The sequence below is a fragment of the Eumetopias jubatus genome, unplaced genomic scaffold, assembly GCF_037043125.1.
Source record: "Eumetopias jubatus isolate StellerSeaLion01/CBP00866 unplaced genomic scaffold, mEumJub1_p1.0 scaffold_16, whole genome shotgun sequence".
Taxonomy (NCBI): Eukaryota; Metazoa; Chordata; class Mammalia; order Carnivora; family Otariidae; genus Eumetopias; species Eumetopias jubatus.
Window position 1 is genome coordinate 39,514,693 of NW_028274822.1, and position 25,302 is coordinate 39,539,994.

The 25,302-nt window shown below is 35.3% G+C and overlaps 1 protein-coding gene across 1 annotated transcript in view; it reads left to right on the forward strand.

The window, feature by feature from the left end:
- CCDC178 (coiled-coil domain containing 178) overlaps positions 1-25,302 on the forward strand; it is a 410,690-nt gene that overhangs the window by 100,168 nt on the left and 285,220 nt on the right. The window contains exons 12-13 of the mRNA XM_028098190.1: positions 5,114-5,297; positions 24,081-24,143. Coding sequence (XP_027953991.1) covers positions 5,114-5,297; positions 24,081-24,143 — 247 coding nt within the window. The remainder of the gene's footprint in view (positions 1-5,113; positions 5,298-24,080; positions 24,144-25,302) is intronic.

Sequence of the window (25,302 nt, forward strand, 5' to 3'; positions counted from 1 at the left end):
TCGTGGTCTCAATTTTAAGAATCCACTCTCTCACAACTGATGCCTTTCTTTCCGGCTTACTTACTCTACTATTACCCTCCAACAAGTATTTGACACTTTAAGATGACCAGTCTATTATCCCTACTAATTTTTTATATCCCACCTTTTTGTCCTTCCTTCTTTTTTATACAGAACCTAGTTAATATCTCACCAAAATAAGCATTCATTTAAATAACCTTCAAATTTTATTTCTGTGACTTGAAAAGCCCTATTATTTAACTAAAGCAGGATCCCAACAACTGAATGTGGCTAAAGTAAAACACAGCTGTGTTAATTAATTTCAGCTGGGGTGGATCATGTTTTGGTGGGCCCTAAAGGACAAGAAGATGGGATATAAATAATTAGTAGAGCCCTAAGTGTTATAGAATGTGAGATCTCTTCATGAAGAATACAAGATTATGAATATAGAATTCCCCCAACCAATTCAATGCCACTTGACAAGGATAAATTGTCAGAAAAAGAAAATAGTCTTAATAAATTTTGGTTAAAATATCTTATTTTTACAAACTCTATAAAAAATGTATGACCATTTGAAAACACTGTTAGAGGGGCGCCTGGGTGGCTCAGTCGTTAAGCGTCTGCCTTCGGCTCATGTCATGATCCCAGGGTCCTGGGATCGAGCCCTGCATCGGGCTTCCTGCTCAGCCAGGAGCCTGCTTCTCCCTCTCCTGCTCCCCCTGCTTGTGTTCCCTCTCTAGCTGTCTCTCTCTGTGTCAAATAAAGAAATAAATGAATCTTAAAAAAAAAAAAGAAAAAGAAAACACTGTTAGAGACACTAAAAAGACTTTACAAGGGATTGGGGTCAGTTAGAGGCCCTCATATTTAAGCTTCATTAGTACTGCAGTAAATTTACTTCTGAGTAGAACTTAAATTCTATGATTATAAATATCAAGTCAAATTCACCACTACCAAAAAATTTTTAGACAATTCAGTTTTTCTGAGAACTATTTCACATCTTATCACTCTTCATTCCTAATACCCACATCATCCTCATTTTAAAGCTAATAATTTTCCCAAATAATTAATAGAGGACATAGAAGCAATCAAATGAAAATTACCTCTTTCTCTTGATAGGCTATTTGTGTCTGTCTTTACATACTCTGTGTTCCTCTCTATTAACATATGATAACAGAAGCAGCTCTTACATAGGAGTTCCGGTCACCCACACACTTGCCAAATGGATGCCATTTACTCTTTTTTAAAGAAGATTTTATTTATTTATTTGAGAGAGAGAGAAAGAGCATGGGGGGGGGTGCTGCAGAGGGAGAGGGAGAAGTGATCCCAAGACCTTGACATCATGACCTGAGCCAAAAGGCAGACACTTAACCAACTAAGCCACCCAGGCACCCCTGGATGCCATTTACTCTTACACATTTAGGAGCTTTGCAACTACAATTATCTCCTCTTTCCCGTGAATTATCATTATTTCTCTCTACTTTAATAGCATATGAACATTGCATAATATTGCTCATCTTAGAAAAGAAGAAAACAACACAAGATAAAATAGAGTCCTGCCTTCCAGCTCTGCCCTCCTATTCTTTATAGCAGATCTTAAGTGCACATTCCTGTTTCCATGAACTCACATTCCATTTTCTATTCAATCCATTCAAACAAGGATTATCTCAAAGTATCATAGTCTAAATCCAAAGTCATTTTTTCTTATCAATTTAAAAGTACTTTCATGATTTATTTAGTTTTTAAAAAATTATATATACTTAAAGTTTACATTTGGTTTTTACCTTCCGAGTTACAGAAATTCCTTATATATTTTGGATATTAACATTTTACCACATTAGTGTTTATCACATAAATGGTTTGAAATAGATTTTCTCTCATTAAGTAGGTTGGCTTTTCAAATTATTGAAAGTTTTCGTTTTGTTTTCTGTACAGAAGCCTTTTAATTTAACATAGTCCCACTTGATTTTTTAGTTTCCTGTGCTTTTGGTGTCATGTGTGAAAAAAAAAAAAATGCCAAGACCAGTGTCAAGGAGAGTCTTCCCTATATTTCTTCTGGGAGTTTTATAGTTTCAGTTCTTGTATTTAAGTCCTTAATCCATTTCAATTTAATTTTGTAAGTGGTGTAAGATAGGGGTCCAGCCAATTTAATTCTTCTGCATGTGGCTGTCCAGTTTTCCTAACACCATTTGTTGAAGAGATGATTTTTTCCCCCATGTGTGTTGCTGACATCCTTGTCAAAAGTTTTTTTCTGGGCTCTTCATTCTGTTTTATTTGTATATGTGTCTGTTTTTTATGCCAGTATCATACTGCTTTGATTACTATGGCTTTATAATATTGTTTGAAATAAGGAAATGTGATACCTCCAGGTTTGTTCTTCTTTTTCCAGATTGCTTTGACTATTTGGGGTCTTTTGTGGCTTTGTGCAAATGTTAGGATTTTTTTTCTATATCTGTGAAAAATGCCACTTGAATTTTAAAAGAGATTCATTGACTCTCTAGATTGCTTTGGGTAGTATAGACATTTTAACATTATTAAATATTCCAATCCATAAACACAGGATATCTTTCCATATCTTTGTCTTCCTCAGTTTCTTTCATCAGTGTCTTATGTACAATGTCAGTGTATAGATCTTTCATATCCTTAGTTAAATTTTATCCTACATATTTTATTATTTTTTGATGCCATTGTAAATGAGATTGTTTCACTTTTTTCAGATAGTTCATTGTTTATATATAAAAATGCAACAGGTTTTTGTATATTGATTTTGTATTCTACAACTTTACTGAATTTTATGTATTAGTTCTAACAGTTTTTTGGTGGAGTTTTTTAGGGTTCTCTTTATATAAGATCATGTCATCTGCAAACCGAAAATTTTAACTCTTCCTTTCTAATTTGGATACATTTTACTTCTTTTTCTTGCTTAAATACTCTAAGACTTCCAGTACCGTGTTGAAAAAGATATGGTAAGAGTGGGCACCTTTGTCTTGTTCCTGATCTTAGAGGAAAAACCTTCAGCTTTTTACACTGAGTGTGATGTTAACTGTAGGCTTGTCATATGTGGCCTTTATTATGTTGAAATACATTACCTGTATATACAATATTTTGAGAGTTTTTATCATAAATGGATGTTGAATTTTGTCAAATTCTTTTCTTCTTCTATTAACATGGTCATATTTTTATCCTTAATTCCACTAAAGTGGTGTATCACATTTACTAATTTGCATATTTGAACCATCCTAGCTTCCCAGAGATAAAGCCCACTTGATAATGATGTATGATCCTATTAATTTGTTGTTGAATTCAGATTCCTAGGATTTTGTTGAAGATTTTTGCATCTATATTGATCAGGGATATTGGCCTGTAATTTTCTTTTCTTGTAATCTCCTTGTCTGGCTTTGGTATCAAGGTAATGCTGGCCTCATAAATTGAGTTTGGAAGCTTTCCCTCCCCTTAAATTTTTTAGAAGAGTTGGAGAACAATAGGCATTAATTCCTCTTTAAATGTTTGGTAGAATTCACCAGTAAAGCAGTCAGGTTGGGTCTTTTTTTAATTAAGAGTTTTTGATTACTGGTTCGGTTTTCTTATTCATCGGTGATCTGTTCAGATTGTCTATTTTTTCATGATTCAGTCTTGGTAGATTGTGTGTTTCTAGGAATACATTTCTTCTGGGGTATCCAATTGGTTAGCATATAATTGTTCATAATAGTAGTTTCTTTGATCATTTATATTTCTGTGTTATCAGTTGTAATGTAGCCGTTTCATTTCTGATTTTATTTATTTGAGTTTTCTTTTTCTCTCTCTTTAATGTAGTTAAAGATTTGTCAGTTTTTACATATTTTTTTTAAAAACCATTTTTTTTGTTGGTGATCTTTTCTATAGCTTGGTTTATTGCATTTGTTTCTGCTCTGATTGTTATCATTTCTTTTCTTCTAACTTTGGGCTTAGTTTGTTCTTACTTTTCTAGTTCTTTGAGATGTAAAGTTAGGTGGTTTGAGATTTTTTTTTTAATGTACGCACTTATTATTATCAATTTCCCTTTTAGAACTGCTTTTTGTATGTTGTATTTCAAATTTTTTTCATTTTTTCTTTACCCATTGGTTGAGTTCTTGGTCTCTAAGTCTTTTCTTCCCAATGCTGTAGCTTTCTATAAACCTATAGCCTTCATCAGTACGTTGGTTCTTTCACAAACAAGTACAACTGATAGAAACCCCTGCTGTGATGCAGTGAACCTTGCCCAGGTAACACATACCTTCAGCTAGTTTCTGGCTGATTCTCCTCCACTTTTATTTTGCTTTCCAGTTTTATTTCTATTCTATAGAGGTGGTTACCTCATTTGTGAATGTAGCTATGTCTTATTTTTATTTTCTTCTTATCTTGTATGCCTCAATGGTATGTATCTGGAAAAAGGTGGTATCCAATCTAATGTCTTACTTTTTCCCTCTATTAACTCTTTCTTCTTAGCTATTGGTTTTCTTTTTGGTTTTTTGTTTGTTTTTTAAAGATTTTATTTATTTATCTGAGAAAGCACAAACGGCAGGGACAAGCAGAGGGAGAGGGAGAAGCAGACTCCCTGCTGAGCAGAGAGCCCAACATAGGGCTGGATCCCAGGACCCTGAGTTCATGACCTGAGCCGAAGGCAGATGCTTAACCAAATGAGCCACCCAGGCGCGCCTGGTTTTCTTTTTGAAAGTTTTGTTTTACTTACTAATTTTCTTTTGTTAAGTTTTGTTTCTCTTTTTCATGGACTGCATTTTTCTCCTATTTGATTATTCTTAATAGCAATGTTATATAGGATTAGAAGGGATGGATTGATATAGAAAGAATAAATGCTCTGAAAGCTGAACATTTGAGGTGTCCAAGCCTTTTTTATTGATATCCTTCTGAGGTTGAGCACAGCTTGACAATTAAGAGTAGCCAACAGGAAAAGCAGGAAAATAAATAGAATTTTGGGTCATATTCTTTGTATTCAAGTTTTAGTTAAGTATCTGGTTATTTTATATTTTTGGCAACATTTAAAGCATGACCTTATTCCTTTTTTACTATTATTAAATATATTTGCCTCAATATATACTCTTTTGGAATAATCATATCAATTTTTTTGTTTTGTTTTTTACAGTATAAAGAAAAAAGCAGAGTTTGAGTCTGAAATCCAATCTTCGATGAAACTAAGGTCAAAAAATGATGAATTTCTTAAACAATTATACAGGGAAGCTTATCATCTTGGTGCTATTTTCCACCTAACCAAAGTTAAAACAGAGGAATTAGAAGAGAAAATAGCAGAAGTGAGAAGAAAATTCAAGGTTTGTATCTCTGTGTTCTGCTTAGTTGTAAAAAACGGTAATTAACCTCAGTTTTATTGATTTGTTGATAATAGTTTGATTTTAATTTAAGTTATAATAGCCTTTTAAAATAATTACTCCTTCTAACAAATCTGAATAAAATCATTTCTCTTCAGACGCCCAGCATGAATAGAAGAGGAATGGGGCTCAGTGTAGCTAATCAACATTTAACGTCTGCTTTTTGCTATTACTGACCATAAACTACCTGGATCACCAGAAGAATGGTGCTTGGTTTAAACTCATCCTGTGTATCTAATGTATAATAATAGTTCCTGCCTATGGGAAGAAGCGTTGCTGGGAAGTGCCCTTGCACCTTACTAATATAAGAAAAGGGATTACCTACATCAGGGCTGCAAGTTACTGGATTCCTGAGCACCAAGCAATGCTTAGTAGACCACAGTGTTTCCACAGAAACAACTGCTCGTAGGCCACAAATCTATTCCTAAGTGAGAAACATGATGAATAGCCACCCCCTGTCATTTGGTATAGACACTAGCAAAGTCAACTCCATTTTGCCACACATAAAGGACCACTTTAACAGGCTACTTCTGTCCATCACACATCATATTCACACTCCTCCCATCTTTAGCATTTACTTATTGAATACTTATTATCATACAATTGTTTGTAAAATTCAGAATCTGTGTTCTGTGTTCAGTGAAGACTTTCTCTTGTGCTTTCTAAATTTAGGACACTTAGATTGTCTTCCAATAAATGTTTCTATACCTGAGAGACTAGGATTTTGTTCCCACATTGAATCCAGCTGCTCGATGGACTTGGTGTATTTTACCTCTATCCCTTCCCATGGATTACTTAATGGGTTTTTTATGCCATATATGTTCCAAAATTAGTATGATAGAAACTATATGTATAGTAAAAATTAACCTCAAAGTTATTTCATTTTTTTATCTTTATTTTTTTTAAGATTTTATTTATTTGACAGAGAGAGAGAGACAATGAGAGAGGGAATACAAGCAGGGGGAGTGGGAGAGGGAGAAGCAGGCTTCCTGCTGAACAGGGAGCCTGACGTGGGGCTCGATCCCAGGACCCTGGGATCATGACCTGAGCCGAAGGCAGACGGTTAACCACTGAGCCACCAGGCGCCCCCACCTCAAAGTTATTTTAAAAATATAAAGCATGTGATTATACATATGGTTTAGCATATATAATAACCCAGTAGATGTTGTTTTATCTTATATTATATTAAAATTATATTCTTTAATTTTTTGTTAGTCTGTGTTTCTCAATGGCCAATAATTAATTTTTTTTTTCCACTGAGGATATCAGTGAAGACATCAACCCCTGATTTGGTCACTTAACAATGTTTCTTAATTTTTTCAGTTGACAGGAAACCTTTGTTCACATATTTATCTCATAGCTGTCACAACCTGCCTTCAGTTCTTCAGCTATATGGCTTCACTAGCCCGAGGCACTCATCTATTAAGAAGGATGTTATATTGAATTGTTTATTTTTTTTTCTAAGTATTCCTGATGCCATAAAATACAGTTTATAGGTTGAGTGCAAATTTGATGTAACTCCACTGTTCTTGCTTTACCAACCTAAGGCAAAGTGTTAAGTGTCCCCCTGGTTTTATTCAAGCAAAATTGAAGAAAGTATTAATCAGGTCCTTTCCCTACCCTTTAGTAGCTAAGACATAGAAAGAAGCAACAGAAAGAAATTATGCGTTTTAGGAAGTAATTCCCCATTACTAAACACTTAAACTAATCTCTGAGCTGAATATATAGGGGATTAATTTTCTTTGATGTATCTGTGTCAGAGTGGTAATGAATTAAAAATAAATTTCTAGATAGTCCTTAGATAATTCAGGTTTGGAGTAATTCAGGTTTGTAGTTTTGCCTTTGTAATGACCCCACTGTCTCTCATTGACTAAGTAATAAAAATCTATTTAATTTTCTGAGTCTTGGCATCATGTTTTTCTTGCAGGTAACTTTGTATATTTGTTGGTTCTGCCCTTAATTCATGTCTTCTAGAAATTATAGCATTACCACATCTGAGCTAGCTTTGAGAAATAACCTTTTGAAACCTTAGAGGTAAAATTTCTGAGTTATGTTTCCTCAAATTAATGTACCCGTACAATCCTCAGTAAGACTTAGGCAGTCTTAGACTAGAAGCAACCCTGAACAATCAAGATATTTGGCAGTTTCTGGAATTTTCCAGCTATTACAGATAATTAGTCCCAATTTTTTCATACCTTCAATCCCAATAACTCATCTATTCAGAAAAGGCACAGTTAGCTAAGTCCCAGGATGAAATTATCCACAGGGATAGGAGATAAGTCAATAAAAAGGTAGTATGTATTCAATTATGGTATTGACAGAATGAACAGAAAATCATTCAGTGTTGTCTGAAGAATGTAATACCATAACAAGAAAAATCTTGAAAGCTTATCAGATATTAAGTACTTCTCAATGTTTAAATAGAAGGTTTTTGTGCAAGCTGCAGGAATTTGGAGGGTTTTTTGAACATACTAGAATTTTGGTGGAAAAGAAGAACATCAGGCCACTCTAGTTCTAGGTTAAAAATCATAGTACTAGAACTAAGTGAAACTTAGTAGAAAAGAAGAAAGGAAGTAGAAAGGAAGACAGTTTTCTGCAAGTCTACTGTAGGCTACTCTTTATATATGTTAATTCACTGTGCATAATACTGTGAAGGTGTTATTAATTTGTTCATTTTGGGGTGAAATGATTTGCCCAAAGTAGCATAGTTTTTAGGTAACTGTAGAATTTGGGGACAAGGTTTTCTGATGCTGGAGTTGATATAAACTAGTCAGTCAGACACTAAGGAGATATATACTCCAACCAAAAAAGATTCATTCAGGCTCAAAATTTCAAAATAACCATATTAGGATCACCTTTTAGACTTTATTTTTTAGTATTAGGGTCCCCACAAAATTGAGAGAAGATACAGAGATTCCCCATATACCTCTGGCCCCCACACATGCATAGCCTCCGCCATTGTCAACATCCCCCACCAGAGTGGGACATTTTTTACCAAGGACTAACCTATATTGGATAATCGTAATTACCTAAAATTTATAGTTTACATCACAGTTCACTCTTGGTGGTGGTGTGTACATGCCTAGATTTTGAACAAATATATAACAATATGTATCCATCATAGTAGTATCATACAGAGTATTTTCACTGCCTGAAAAGTTCTTAGTGCTCTACCTGTTCATCCCTTCTCCCTCTGATGGCAACTATGGCAACCACTGGCATTTTACTGTCTCCATAGTTTTGCCTTTTCCAAAATATCATATAGTCGGAATCATATAGTATATAGCCTTGTCAGATTAGATTGTTTCACTTAACTAATATGCATTCAAGATTCCTTCATGTCTTTTTTTTTTTAAGATTTTATTTATTTATTTGACAGAGAGAGACAGCTAGAGAGGGAACACAAGCAGGGGGAGTAGGAGAGGAAGAAGCAGGCTTCCCACGGAGTAGGGAGCCCGATGTGGGGCTCGATCCCAGGACCCTGAGATCATGACGTGAGCAGAAGGCAGCAACTTAACGACTGAGCTACCCAGACGCCCCTCCTTCATGTCTTCATGGCTTGATAGCTCGTTTCTTTTTAGTACTGAATAATATTCTTTATCTGGATTGCCATAGTTTATTTATGTATTCACCTATTAAAGAGCATCTTGGTTTCTTCCAAGTTTTGGCAGTTATAAATAAAGCCACTATAAGTATCCATGTGCAGGTTTTTATGCGGACATAAATTTTCATCTCCTTTGGGTATGAGTGAAGGAACATGATTGCTGGATCTTAGTATGTATTTAGTTTTATAAGAAACTGCCAAAGTGTCTTACAAAGTTACTGTACCATTTTGCATTCCTACCAGCAATGCATACATCCTTACCAATAGTTGATGTTGTCAGTGATCAGGATTTTGACTGTTGTAATACCCATGTAATGATATTTCATTGTTGTTTTTTAATTTACATTCCTGATGACAGATGATGTATAGCATCTTTTCATATGCTTATTTGCCATTGTATATCTTATTGGGTGAGTTGTATGTTAAGTTCATTACCCCTCCCTTAAAGTACTCCCTACACCCAACATGGGGCTTCAACTCACAGCCCCAAAATCAAGAGTCCCATGTTCCACTGACTGAACCGGCTAGGTGCCCCAACATCTTTAGCCCCCTTTTTAACATATTGTTTTCTTACTGTTGAGTTTTCAGAGTACTTTGTATATTTTGGATAACAGGTCTTTGTCAGATTTGTCTTTTGCAAGTATTTACTCCCAGTTTGTGGTTTACCTGCTCATTCTCTTGACTATGGCTTTCATAGAGCTGAAGGTTTTAATTTTAATGAACCCAGCTTATCGATTATTTTTTTTTTCACAGATCATACCTTTGGTGGTGTATCTAAAATGTTATTGCCATATCCAAGATCATCTAGGTTTTCTTTTGTTATCTTCTAAGAGTTTTACAGTTTTTTTATGTACATTTAGATTTATGATCCATTTTGAGTTAATATTTGTAAAAGGTATAAAGTACATCTAGCTTCATTTCTTTTTGCATGTGGCTGTCCGGTTGTTCTGACATCACTTGTTGGAAATATTGTCTTTGCTCCATTGTGTTGTCATTGCTTTCTTGTCAAAGATCAATTGATTGTATTTCTGTGGGTCTATTTGTATATTCTTTTACCAGTGCTGCACTGTCTTGAATAATGTAGCTTTATAGTATGTTTTCATGTTGAATGTGTTTACACCTCTTCCTTTTTTCTTTGTCAATATTGCATTGGCTATTCTGGGTCTTTTACCTCTCCTGATAAATTTTAGAATCACTTTGTCGATAGCCACATAATAACTTGATTAATATATCCTAATAACTAGGATATTGGTAGTAATTGAATTGAATCTACAGATTGTGTTAGGATGAACTGACTTCTTGACAATATGGAGTCTTCCTATTGTTAACATAGAATATCTCAACATTTATCTAGTTTTTTTTTTATTTCATTCATCAGAGTTTTAGAGTTTTCCTTATATAGATCTTATGCATATTTTATTAGATTTAGAGTTAATTATTTCATTTTGGGGGAACTGATATGAATAATCATTGTTTTTAATTTATAATTTTACTTGTTCATTGCTAGCATATAGGAAAACAATGGAAGATTGTTTATTCACATTGTGTCCTGCAACTGTACATAATTGCTTATTATTTCCAGGGGTACTTTTGTTAATTCTTTTGGATTTTTAAATATACAGTCATGTCATCTGTGAACAAAGGCAGATTTATTTATTCCTTCCAAATCTGTATATTTTTTACTTACTTTTTTTATCAATGTATTTCCAAGGTTTTCCAGTTCAATATTGAAAAGGAATGTTGAGATAAATCATCCTTGCCTATACCTGATCCTACTGGAAAAGCTTTAGTTTCTCACCATAAACTTTTATGTTAGCTGTAGATTTTTTGTAAATATCCCAACCCCCTCCCTCCCACATACACATTTTAGCTTCAGTAATGCTGGTCTTACAGAATGAGTTAGGAAGCATCCCTCTGCTTCTATCCTCTGAGATTGTAGAGATTTAGTATAATTTCTTCCTTAAATGTTTGATAGAATTCACTAGTGAACCTGTGTGGGTCTGGTGCTTTCTGTTTTGGAAGGTAAATAATTATTAATTTCATTTCCTTAATAGCAGCATATTTAGATGATCTACCTCTTCTTATATGAGTTTTGGCAGATTATGTCTTTTAAGAAATTGTTCCCTTTCATCAAATGTATCCAGTTTTTCAAAATAGAGTTTTTCATAGTATTCCTTTACTGTTCTTTCAATATCCAAAGGATCTGTAGTGATCACTTCTTTCTTTTCTGATATTAGTAATTTGTGTCCTCTTTCTTTTTTTCTTACTTTATCTGGCTTCAGGCTGATCAATTTTATTGATCTTTTCAAAGAACCACATTTTGGTTTCATTGATTTTTTTCCCTGTGATTTTCTGTTTCCAATTTCATTGATCTCTGCTCTTAATTATTACTATTTCTTTTCTTCTGCTTAGTTTTGATTTAATTTTCTCTCCTTTTTCCAGTTTTTTAAGGTTGAAATCTAGATTATTAGTATTACATCTTTCTTCTTTTCTAATATATGCTTTCAGTGCTATAAATTTCTCTTTAAGCACTGCTTTTGCTGTATCCCACAAATTTTGATAAATTGTGTTTTTGTTTTTATTTAGTTCAAAATATTTATAAATTTTTTAAAGATTTATTCCTTAGCCATATGTTTTTTAGAAATATGTTGTTTAGTCTATATATTTTGGGATTTTTCCAATAAACTTTCTATTAATTGATTTCTAGTTTAATTCCATTGTGGTCTAAGAGCAAATGTATGATTTCTAGCCTTTAAACTTCGTTTAGGTGTTTAGGGATTACTTTTAATGCTAGAAAAAGACAATCTGTTATGTCTTTACAGTGTTCTAGGGCACAGTAATCTGATCTATAACTTTATACTTTAGAAGGTTATGATTTTGCTTGAGTTCTTTTTCAAGTATTTATAACAACCCTTAACTCTTCTTTAGAGAAAAATCTTGGCCCTCCCCTCAAATACTATCTGTTAATCTCTGAGATGAAGCTTATATAGGACCTTCATCTGAGCAAAGTAAAAATCAAAACCTTCTAAAAAACTTTCTCAGAGGTCATAAATTTTACCACTTCAGGCCTTCTTAGAGAATGTCCAGTTCAATTAACAGTAAAATAGCTTTAATAAGCCAAAATGTGATTTGTGTACTATACAGCTTCTATCATGATTCTGATTGAGACTGATGATATTTTAAAATGGTTAGAAAATGGACATTCTAATAATTTATTTATTTTGATTCTTGAGGATTTATACCTATTAGTAAAATATAAAGTGTATTACTCTTGACCCATGTACAGTAGCTTTTATTGAATTTTAAGTTGATATTACATCCTTGACTTTTAACAGAAGTTGGTGAAAGTAATGGTCAAAATGGATTATTGCTGCTTGATTTTTTTAAATTAATGAAAGAGGTAGTCATATTGTTCAAGATGGTCAAAAACTTATGCACTTAATTTATGTTAGATTTCAGAACTAAGAAAAAACTTTTCTGGATAAAATTATATTCCTTCTCTCTTAATAATTGGCAGTCTCTAATGTTTCATGTTTCCTTCTGGTTTAAGCAGCTCAGAAACTCAATCATTTATGCTATAGATTGCAAGCACAGTCACTCTTCTTTATCTCTTTCTGTGTTCCATATTAACAGCTTTGATCATGTACTCTTTTACTTTTGTTTCAGTGTTTTTATTTTATTTTTATTTTTTTAATTTTTTATTGTTATGTTAATTACCATACATTGCATCATTAGTTTTTGATGTAGTGTGTTTCAGTGTTTTTAATTTACTAAGATTCTTCCCTAGTTCTGTGAAAAATACTGTTGGTATTTTGATAGGGATTGCATTGAATTTGTGGATTAGTCACTTTGTGTAGTATAGATATTTTAACAATATTAATTTTTCCAATTCATGAGCAAGGTATATCATTTCATTTGTGTTGTCTTCACTTTCTTTCGTCAATGTCATATAATTTTCAGAGAATAGGTCTTTTAGTTCCTTGGTTAAATCTATTCCTGATATTTTATTGTTTTTGATACAATTTTAAATGGGATTGTTTTCTTAATTTCTCCTGCTACTTTATTATTAATATATAGATATATATCAGATTTCTATGTATTATTTTATATCCTGCAACTTTACTGACTTCATTTATTAGTTATAATAATTTTTTGGTAGAGTCTTTAGGGTTTTCTATATATAGTATTATGTCATCTGCAAATAGTGATAGTTTTACTTCTTCTTTAACCAATTTGAATACTTTTTATTATTTTTTTGTTGTCTGATTGCTGCTGCTAGGACTCTCAGTACTATGTTGAATAAAAGTGGTGAAAGTGGACATCCTTGTCTTGTTCCTGATATAAAGGAAAGATTTAAATTTTTCACCATTGAGTATGATGTTAGCTATTGGTTTGTCATGTATTTATTATTATGTTGAGGTATGTTCCCTCTAAACCTATTTTGTTGAGAGTTTTTAATCATGAACAGATGTTGGATTTTGTCAGATTTTTTTTCTGCATCTGTTGAGATGATCAAATAGTTTTTATCCTTCAGTTTTTGAATGTCATGTATCATGTTGACTGATTTGTGGATATTAAACCAGTATATGTAGAGAACTTTAAATACAATTGTAATCTATAGTTAATTAACATTATTTCTAAAAACAAGGCTTAAAGAAAATCACTAGATAATAAAGATGAACAAAGGGTACAAAGATGCATGTTAAGTATGTTTATACTAGTAACAAAATAGCAATAAGAAAATATGCTCCAAGAGGACAAGGATTGTTTGTTTTGTACACTGGGGCATCTCAATGCCTAGAACAGTGCTTAAAACAAAGTAGGTACTCAGTAAATGTTTATGGAAAGCATGAATACATAGTTAACATATAATGGGAAAACAATACACAAAGTTTACAGTAATAGAATAGTTGTTAAACTATGTGAGTACAAGGATAAATTGTAAATTCAGTTTTTAATTTTAAAAAATTGGACTTTTTTTAGTGGCTCAGAAAGATCTTAGTAGGCTGACTCTACCAACATAACAACTTTAATGCCTGGACCTAAAAAGGAATACACCAAAAAGTCACAATGCATATCTTCGGGTTTGTGGATTTAGGTTATTTTAATTTTACTTTTTGTAATTTAAAAATGCTTCTACAAAAAAAAAAACTATGTTTTTTTCATAGAAAAAGAGAGATAAAATAGTACCTTTGTGTTTATTTTTAGAAAGAATCAGTTTGGGCTGCTACCTGGACTTTTTGTTAGGATCTTGGCCACTACACAGTCTCTCACAATGTAGAGCCAGAGCTGCTCTGTCCCACTGATTCCAACTCAGTTATTTGCAGAAATACTAAATTTTTCTTTATGACTATAACTCTATAAATTTTAAAGTCTATTTCTGTCCTGGTCTCAGACCTTTTATAATTATTTGAATTCTCCAACTTTTGTCTTAGCTCCCCTCCATCACTGGAAAGCAGAGTGATGCTACTTCCTTGATTCTGAGCTTATATCTATTTATATTTAGTATTTACTCCTCTTTTCTCTTTAAATGTGCTTTTCAGGACACATAGAATCCTTACATTGCTCTTCAGTTCTTTGTCCTAGCAGAGGAGTCTCTTCCAGTAGAATAGCTCTTTGCTGCCACCTTCTGGTTTTTGGCTGCTAAAGCCAGGCAGCCCGTCAAAGGTGACCATTTTAGTGTGGGCTCTTCCCAGCATCAGAGAATGCTCCCCCTTTTCTTTGGCTTCTTTCGAACTCTTCAAAGTGATCTTTTGATATATTTTATTCTCCAAAACCGGAATTAACTATTTGTTACAGAGACTTTATGTCCCAAAGACAAAATTTTTTACTAAATTTTTACAGAGAAAGCTTGTTGACCTCTGCTCTAAAGAATATAAAAATAGCCACGTATAGGGGGCAGCCACAGCCTTTACGGATGAAGAAAGTACCCAAAGAAGTAATAAGTATGGAAGAGGCTGCCTTCCCCCAAAGCAGAGTAAGGTCTTACTGGAAAGAGTGTGGCTGTGTCTCAGTGGATGACCATAAGCAGCCGCTTGCCAGATGCCAGAGAATTTGATGGAGGTTAAATGGAGTTTGAATGGAGTTTCTGGGTAGAGAACTTGACTGGAGGGCAAGCACCATTGGTTTTCCAGATACCAGCTGGCAGCAATTCTGCAGAAAGAAGAAGAAAATAACTGGAATCAGAACAAGGATGTAAAGTGCTTTGTTGCAGCCTTGTAAGCCCCTCCACTGCCCTCTATTGACAAAGCCTAACTTAACTCCAGCTGGCAAAAGAAAACTGTATACATATACAGCTCCAGTATCTCAAATTAGAGTTAAAAGAATGGCTTTAGGAGGAGGGGGGTGGAGCAAGATGGTGGAGGAGTAGGAGACCTGGATTTGTCTGGTCTCAGGAATTCAGCTGAATAGGGATCAAACCATTCTGAACACCTACGAACTCAACAGGAGATCAAAGAAGAGAATAGCAACAACTCTGAACAGAGAAGCGACCACTTACTAGAAGGTAGGACGTGCGGAGAAGTGAATACGAGGCGATATTTGGGAGGATAGACGGCGGGGGAGGGGGCCTCCGTCGGCCGCTTCTGGCAAGTGATAGAGCCGCTGAGCACAAAATCGGAACTTTTAGAAGTTGGCTCCCCTGAGGGACGTCGCTCCAGTGGCTAAGCGGGGGGTGGAACCCTCGTGGGACAGTGTGGTCTCAGGACCCTCAGGGTCACAGAAAGACCGGGGGTGCCTGAGTGCAGCAGAGCTCCCAAGTATTGGAGTGGGGAAGCCGCTGCAGAGACGGAGCTGAGGCGCGGGCTCGCAGCTCGGGGTTGCCATAAACTGTGATCCGCGGCCCAGTCGGGCCACTGCGCCTCCAGCAGGGACCCAACAAGTGGCAGATCCGGGGAGACTCCCCTTCCTTCCCCAGGAGGAGCGGCACAGGAGTGCGCCGCAGGGATCTACTGGGTTTGGAGACTCCACACAGGGTCGGGTGCCAGAGATAGAAACGGTCGGTCACAGGCCGGGTGAGCACGGAGTGTGGCCAGAGACCGGGGACACGGGAGTGATGGACTGCTTTTCTCTGGGGGCGCACTGAGGAGCGGGGCCCCGAGTTCTCAGCTCCTCCGGGCAGAGAGTGGGAGGCCACCATTTTCACCCTGGTCCTCCAAAGCTGTACCGAGAGCTTGCAGGGAACAAAAGCTCCTGAGAGCAAACCCAAGCAGCTTGCTTATCCCGGACCGACAAGGGCGGGGCAATTCTGCCTCTGGCAAAGACATTTGGGAACCACGGCAACCCCTCCCCCAGAAGATCAGCATGAACAGCCAGCCAAGATCAAGTTTACCGATCAAGGAGAACGGGAGAACTCCAGTGCTAGGGGAATACTGCACATAGAATTCATGCCTTTTTTTACCATGATTCATTAGTATTTCAAAGTTAATTTTTTAACTTTTTTGTTTTTTTTTTGAATTTTTCTTTTTCCCTTTTTCAACCAACATCTTATCAATCCCTTTTTTAAAAAAAAAATTATTTTTTATTTTTAGAGTCATATTTTATCCCTTCATAGTAGTTACCCTTATTTTTGGCATATATATATATATATATATGTTGTTCTCTCTTTAAAATTTTGATATGCAGTTTCTTCTAACAGATCAAAATATACCCTAAATCACTAGTGTATGGCTTTGTTCTAGTCCCCTGCCTGATCACAGTCTCTCCCATTTTTTTTCTTTTCTTCTTTTCTTTTTTTTAAATCTTCTCCCTTCTTCTTTCAAACAACTTCTTATCAATTCCGTTTATAAAACCTTTTATAAGTTTCATCTTTACAGTCATCATCCATCCCTTCATTGTATCAACCCTTATTTTGTACATATATGTCTTTCTTCCTTTAAAATTTTAGGAGGCACTTTCTTCTAACAGACCAAAATACACCCAAAATCTAGTGTGTGGCACTGATCGATGCACTAGCCTGATCATATTTGATCATATTCTGTTTTTTTTTGTTTTGTTCTGTTTTTGTTTTTATCTTTTTCTTTTTTTTTCCTCTTTCTTTTTTCTTTCCCTTTCTTTTGCCCTGGTTTCAGGTCTTTTCTGATTTGTATAGAGTATATTTGCTGGAGATGTTGTTAACCTGTTAGCATTTTGTTCTCTCATTTATCTGTTCTCCTCTGGACAAAATGACAAGACGAAAAAAATCACCTCAGAAAAAAAAGAACAAGAGGTAGTACCGTCTGCCAGGGACCTACTCAATACGGACATTAGTGCGATGTCGGGCCTAGAGTTCAGAATCATGACTTTGAAGATACTAGCTGGTCTTGAAAAAAGCATGGAAGTTATTAGAGAAACCCTTTCTGGAGAAATAAAAGAACTAAAATCTAACCAAGTCGAAATCAAAAAGGCTATTAATGAGGTGCAATCAAAAATGGGGGCACTAACTGCGAGGATAAATGGGGCAGAAGAGAGAATCAGCGATATAGAAGACCAAATGATGGAAAATAAAGAGGCTGAGAAAAAGAGAGATAAACAACTAGAGGATCACAAGGCCAGAATTCGAGAGATAAGCAATACAATAAGACGAAACAACATTAGAATAATTGGGATCCCAGAAGAAGAAGAAAGAGAGAGAGAGGCAGAAGGTATATTGGAGCAAATTATAGCAGAGAACTTCCCTAATGTGGGGAAGGAAACAGGCATCAAAATCCAGGAGGCACAGAGAACCCCTCTCAAAATCAATAAAAATAGGTCAACACCCCAACATCTAACAGTAAAACTTATGAGTCTCAGAGACAAAGACAAAATCCTGAGAGCAGCTCGGGAGAAGAGATATGTAACCTACAATGGTAGAAACATTAGATTGGCAACAGACCTATCCACAGAGACCTGGCAGGCCAGAAAGGACTGGCATGATATCTTCAGAGCACTAAACGAGAAAAATATGCAGCCAAGAATACTATATCCAGCTAGGCTGTCATTGAAAATTGAAGGAGAGATAAAAAGCTTCCAGGACAAACAAAAACTAAAGGAATTTGCAAACACGAAACCAGCCCTCCAAGAAATATTGAAAGGGGTCCTCTAAGCAAAGAAAGAGCCTAAAAGCAGCATAGATCAGAAAGGAACACAGAAAATATACAGTCACAGTCACCTTACAGGCAATACAATGGCACTAAATTCCTATCTTTCAGTAGTTACCCTAAATGTAAATGGGCTAAATGCCCCAACCAAAAGACACAGGCTATCAGATTGGATTAAAAAACAAGACCCATCAATATGCTGTCTGCAAGAGACAGATTTTAGACCCAAAGACACTCCCAGATTGAAAGTGAGGGGGTGGAAAACCATTTACCATGCTAATGGACACCAAAAGAAAGCTGGGGTGGCAATCCTTATATCAGACAAATTAGATTTTAAAACAAAGACTGTAATAAGAGATGAAGAAGGACACTATATCTTACTTAAAGGGTCTATCCAACAAGAAGATCTAACAATTGTAAATATCTATGCCCCTAACATGGGAGCAGACACTTTTATAAGGCAATTAATAACAAAAGCAAAGAAACACACTGACAACAATACAATAATAGTGGGGGACTTTAACAACCCCTGACTGAAATGGACAGATCCTCTAAGCAAAAGATCAACAAAGAAATAAAGACTTTAAATGACACACTGGACCAAATGGACTTCACAGACATATTCAGAATACTCCATCCCAAAGCAACGGAATACACATTCTTCTCCAGTGCCCATGGAACATTCTCCAGAATTGATCACATCCTAGGTCACAAATCAGGTCTCAACTGATACCAAATATTGGGATTATTCCCTGCATATTTTCAGACCACAGTGCTTTGAAACTAGAACTCAATCACAAGAGGAAAGTCGGAAAGAACTCAAATACATGGAGGCTAAAGAGCATCCTACTAAAGAATGAGTGGGTCAACCAGGAAATTAAAGAATTAACAAAATGCATGGAAACCAATGAAAATGAAAACACAACTGTATCTTTGGGATACTGCAAAGGCAGTCCTGAGAGGAAAGTATATAGCAATACAAGCCTTTCTCAAGAAACAAGAAAGGTCTCAAATACACAACCTAACCCTACACCTAAAGGAGCTAGAGAAAGAACAGCAAATAAAGCCTAAAACCAGCAGGAGAAGAGAAAAAATAAAGGTCAGAGCAGAAATCAATGAAATAGAAACCAAAAGAACAGTAGAACAGATCAACGAAACTAGGAGCTGATTCTTTGAAAGAATGAACAAGATTGATAAACCCCTGGCCAGACTTATCAAAAAGAAAAGAGACATGACCCAAATCAACAAAATCATGAATGAAAGAGGAGAGATCACAACCAACACCAAAGAAAGACAATTATAAGAACATATTATGAGCAACTCTATGCCAGCAAATTGGATAACCTGGAAGAAATGGGTGCATTCCTAGAGATGTATCAACTACCAAAACTGAACCAGGAAGAAATAGAAAACCTGAACAGACCTATAACCACTAAGGAAATTGAAGCAGTCATCAAAAATCTCCCAACAAACAAAAGCCCAGGGCCAGATGGCTTCCCAGGGGAATTCTACCAAACATTTCAAGAAGAATTAATACCTATTCTCCTGAAACTGTTCCAAAAAATAGAAATGGAAGGAAAACTTCCAAACTCATTTTATGAGGCCACCATTACCTTGATCCCAAAACCAGACAAAGACCCAATCAAAAAGAATTACAGACCAATATCCTTGATGAACATGGATGCAAAAATTCTCACCAAAATACTAGCCAATAGGATCCAACAGTACATTAAAAGGATTATTCACCATGATCAAGTGGGATTTATCCCTGGGCTGCAAGGTTGGTTCAACATCCGCAAATCCATCAACGTGATACAATAATTTAACAAAAGAAAGAACAAGAGTCATATGATCCTCTTAATAGATGCAGAAAAAGCATTTGACAGAGTACAGCATCCTTTCTTGATCAAAACTCTTCAGAGTATATGGATAGAGGGTACATACCTCAAGATCATAAAAGCCATCTATGAAAAACCTACAGCGAATATCCTCAATGGGGAAAAGCTAAGAGCTTTTCCCGTAAGGTCAGGAACGCGGCAGGGATTCCACTATCACCACTGCTATTTAACATAGTATTAGAAGTCCTAGCCACAGCAATCAGACAACAAAAAGAAATCAAAGGCATCCAAATCTGCAAAGAAGAAGTCAAACTCTCACTCTTTGCAGATGATATGATACTGTATGTGGAAAACCCAAAAGACTCCACCCCAAAACTGCTAGAACTCATACAGGAATTCACTAAAGTGGCAGGATATAAAATCAATGCACAGAAATCAGTGGCATTCCTATACACCAACAACAAGACAGAAGAGAGAGAAATTAAGGAGTCGATCCCATTGACAATTGCCCCCAAAACCATAAGATACCTAGGAATAAATTTAACCAAAGTTCAAAGGATCTGTACTCAGAAAACTATAAAACACTCATGAAAGAAATTGAAGAAGACACAAAGAAATGGAAAAACGTTCCATGCTCATGGATTGGAAGAACAAACATTGTGAAGATGTCAATGCTACCTAGAGCAATCTACACATTCAATGCAATCCCCATCAAAATACCATCCACTTTTTTCAAAGAAATGGAACAAATAATCCTAAAATTTGTATGGAACCAGAAGAGACCCCGAATAGCCAGAAGAATAATGAAAAAGAAAAGCAAAGCTGGCGGCATCACAATTCCGGACTTCCAGCTCTATTACAAAGCTGTCATCATCAAGACAGTATGGTACTGGCAGAAAAACAGACGCATAGATCAATGGAACAGAATAGAGAGCCCAGAAATGGACCTCAACTCTATGGCCAACTAATCTTTGACAAAGCAGGAAAGAACGTCTAATGAATAAAGACAGTCTCTTCAACAAATGGTTTTGGGAAAATTGGACAGCCACATGCAGAAGAATGAAACTGGACCATTTCCTTACACCACACACAAAAATAGACTCCAAATGGTTGAAAGACCTAAACGTGAGACAGGAGTCCATCAAAATACTAAAGGAGAACACAGGTAGCAACCTCTTCGACCTCAGCCACAGCAACTTCTTCCTAGAAACATCGCCAAAGGCAAGGGAAGCAAGGGCAAAAATGAATGATTGGGATTTCAACAAGATAAAAAGCTTTTGCACAGCAAAAGAAACAGTCCACAAAACCAAAAGACAACCGACAGAATGGGAGAAAATATTTGCAAATGACATATCAGATAAAGGGCTAGTATCCAAAATCTATAAAGAACTTATCAAACTCAACACCCAAAGAACAAATAATCCAATGAAGAAATGTGCAGAAGACATGAACAGAGATTGTTCCAAAGAAGACATCCAAATGGCCAACAGACACATGAAAAAGTGCTCAACATCGCTCGGCATCAGGGAAATCCAAATCAAAACCTCAATGAGATACCACCTCACACCAGTCAGAATGGCTAGAATTAACAAGTCAGGAAATGACAGATGTTGGCGGGGATGTGGAGAAAGGGGAACCCTCTTACACTGTTGGTGGGAATGCAGGCTGGTGCAAATACTCTGGAAAACAGTATGGAGGTTCCTCAAACAGTTGAAAATAAGAGCTACCATACGATCCAGCAATTGCACTACTGGGTATTTACCACAAAGATACAAATGTAGGGATCCAAAGGGGTACGTGCACCCCAATGTTTATAGCAGCAATGTCCACAATAGCCAAACTGTGGAAAGAGGCAAGATGTCCATCGACAGATGAATGGATAAAGAAGAAGTGGTATATATACACAATGGAATATTATACAGCCATCAAAAGGAATGAGATCTTGCCATTTGCAACAACGTGGATGGAACTGGAGGGTGTTATGCTGAGTGAAATAAGTCAATCAGAGAAAGACATGTATCATATGACCTCGCTGATATGAGGAATTTTTAACCTCAGGAAACAAACTGAGTGTTGCTGGAGTGGTGGGGGGTTGGAGGGATGGGGTGGCTGGGTGACAGACATTGGGGAGGGTATGTGCTATGGTGAGCGCTCTGAATTGTGCAAGACTGTTGAATCACAGATCAGTACTTCTGAAACAAATAATGCAATATATGTTAAGAAAAAAAAAGAAGAAGATAGCAGGAGGGGAAGAATGAAGGGGAGTGAGTCGGAGGGGGAGACGAACCATGAGAGACGATGGACTCTGAAAAACAAACTGAGGTTTCTAGTGGGGAGGGGGTTGGGGGATGGGTTAGCCTTGTGATGGGTATTAAAGAGGACACGTACTGCGTGGAGCACTGGGTGTTATGCACAAACAATGAATCATGGAACACTACATCAAAAACTAATGATGTATGGTGATTAACATAACAATAAAAAATTAAAAAAAGAATGGATTTAGAACTAAGAGGCAATAATTAGATAACTGGCACAAATACGTAGTTCACATGTGAATTTCTCTAATTCATTTGATTTCTATATGGAACTTAGCACCATGCATTGCATTTATCTCATAACTTTTGAGTCTCCTTTCGTCTTAGAGTCTCCTACATTTAAAAGAAAAATTGTCTTTTATTACACTGACATTTGTTGAAGAGTCAGGCCTGTTACTTTGTGGAACATCTCTCACTATGGATTTATTTTTTGTTTGCTCATGATTAGATTCAGGTTAAACACTTTTGGCAGGAATATTACATAGTTATAATATTGTGTCAGTGAAATATCACAAAGCACATGGTATGAGTTTGTCTCATTACTAGTGAGAGTAAGTTTGATCATTTGGGTAAAGTTATGACCAAAGGATGTATTCATTTTCCTGTTGTAATTAATAAGTACTCAATTGAGCAATATTTTAAGAACATGCAATTGTCTTTTTTTTTCCAAAAAAAAAATGCACTTCAATGTAGCATCTATTGGTAATTCTTGGTTGAATCCATTATTGTAATAGTTGTGAAATGGCAATTATTGTGGGCTTTCATTCCCTGTACAATGAACTGGCAGTGAGAACCGAAAAGTCTGGCACAAGCTGGATTGCAGGCCATATTCATAAAAGTGGCAGTCTTCTTCCAGTTCTGATTCAGGCACTTATCTCTGCATTTCCTACCACTTCACCTGTTTACCCAAGTCTCAGGAAAACATCTTGTAGGCCTGGCTTCATTCTCCATCCTTAACATGCTGTTTATAAATAAGAATATGTGTGATTGTGATATTTTAATGGATCTTGGGTTTCTCATTATATAAAGAGATTTTTTAAAAACACATTTTTGAGTTTGAAAGAACCTAAAACTTTTACAGTTTAATTACCCAACCTAGGGACCAAAAGCAGTTTGTTATTTGTTAATGCATTTATTCAACAAATTATTTATTTAGGAAATGTTTTTACAACTACTATATAACTCTGTCATTCTCCAGCCTCTCTTCTTGAACATTTTCAATAATAGTTCAATTGGTATTTTACCAAGAAGACCACACTCTGTCTCATGTTGTCTACAGTATTATGTATCCATTTAATCCTGATACTGTTTTTAGCAGCTACATAATTCATATCACATAATTAAAAGACAGTATCTCTGATTGTGTGGAATGTCAAGTATAACTATGGAGAGTTTAAATCTATCCACATATTTTTTGCCCACTAACTTTCAAGGAATAATTTTTTTTAAAGAAAAAAGAAAAAAATTTATTCTAGTTAAATGGAGGACCTGATCACATTTTACAAACTTCAAACTTGAATTGTGTCTATCTTGTTTTCAAAAGTGAATGTGTGCCTTCTATAAAGTAATATTAAAAACAAACTGATAGTTTTTAAAAAGAGGAGTTGAAGACCGGTTATTGGTTACTTTGATATTTTAGCTCGGGGTTATAAAGTACAAACTGAACTGAACTGAAATTCTGTATTCTTGTTCTCGGGCTTTTATCAGTAGTAACTTTGCTTCAGATACCATCAGGAGTTTTGTTTGTTTGGTTGGTTGGTTTTTGTTTTTTTATAATACTCAATTTTTAATGAATATTTTACTCTTTATTGTAATATAAGTAAAATGTGTCTTGTGTTAGCAATTGTCCTTAATAATGTCTTCTGATATTCTATAAATAAAACCTCTTTTTCTAAAAATTTGATAATTTATAGGGTAGAGAAGAATTCTTGAAAAAACTCACACGAGGTGAAGTGGCTAATGGAATGATGATTCAGGTAATCCTAATTTGGTTTCAATATTTTATTCTTCCTTTAATTTGCATTTTACTTAGCATTTTAAATTTGCCTGTAATGAGGCATCTTTTCCCTACTTGGTTTGCAAGCCAGCAGTTTTCTCTCCTTCGCTGATGACAGTTGCCCTCTGTGTACGACTAGCAGTATCTGGTCATGCATAAAGAAACTGACCTCCCATACACATATCTCATTTTGTGGCTTAATGGGAATTTCTGCCAGTCTAGTAAAAGGGCAGTGAGATCTTATTCCTAAGTGTCTCTTTAGTTTGCTTTGTGATGATGTTATGTTTTCTTTACTTTTAGTGCCTTTCAATGGAATTTCTTTATTTAACACTGAAAGAAAAATGTGCTATGATATTTCTATATAAAGATTTTGAAATTAAATGATTATAGCTAGCAAAATCAATTTTAATATTTTTTATCTTTACCACCTGAATATCCTTTGGAACCAGGGCTGGATGTTTTCATCCTTGGCATGTTTCTAGAATGCCTCCCTTTCAGAAATACATAAATACTTAAAATTATAAAAATAAAATCAAGAGGCAAAACAGTCTGAAACAGTGTTATTTTATACACTTATTTGAGATTATCTGGACCTCTGGTCTTCTTTTAAATAAACACAAATCGTGATTTCTTCTGTTAAGAAATTTGGCATTTTCAAACATATAAAAGCAGTGTTTCTTTACTTCTATATGCTGAAAATGCCAAATTTTCTGATTTATTTTTCTATGAGTATATATGTTCAATAATCCCATAATCTAGCCCTTTCTGCTTAATATTTTGTCATTAACTTCTTGTTCATTGGTTTTATTGGATCTTAGATTACAGGAATTACATATATTTCAATATTTGTTGTTAGTGTGCTTTTTAACCTTATTATCTTCCAATACTTACTTAAGAATGTTTGATTTTGTGGGTGATGGACATTGGGGAGGGTATGTACTATGGTAAGTGCTGTGAATTGTGTAAGACTGATGAATCACGGACCTGTACCCCTGAAACAAATAACACATTATATGTTAATAAGAAAATTTTAAAAAAGAATGTTTTTATTGTCTATATTAAATTTTTCTCTCATTTTTTCTAATAATAACTATGCCTTGTATAAATATGGTATATTCATACCGGTTGCTTTTTATGGT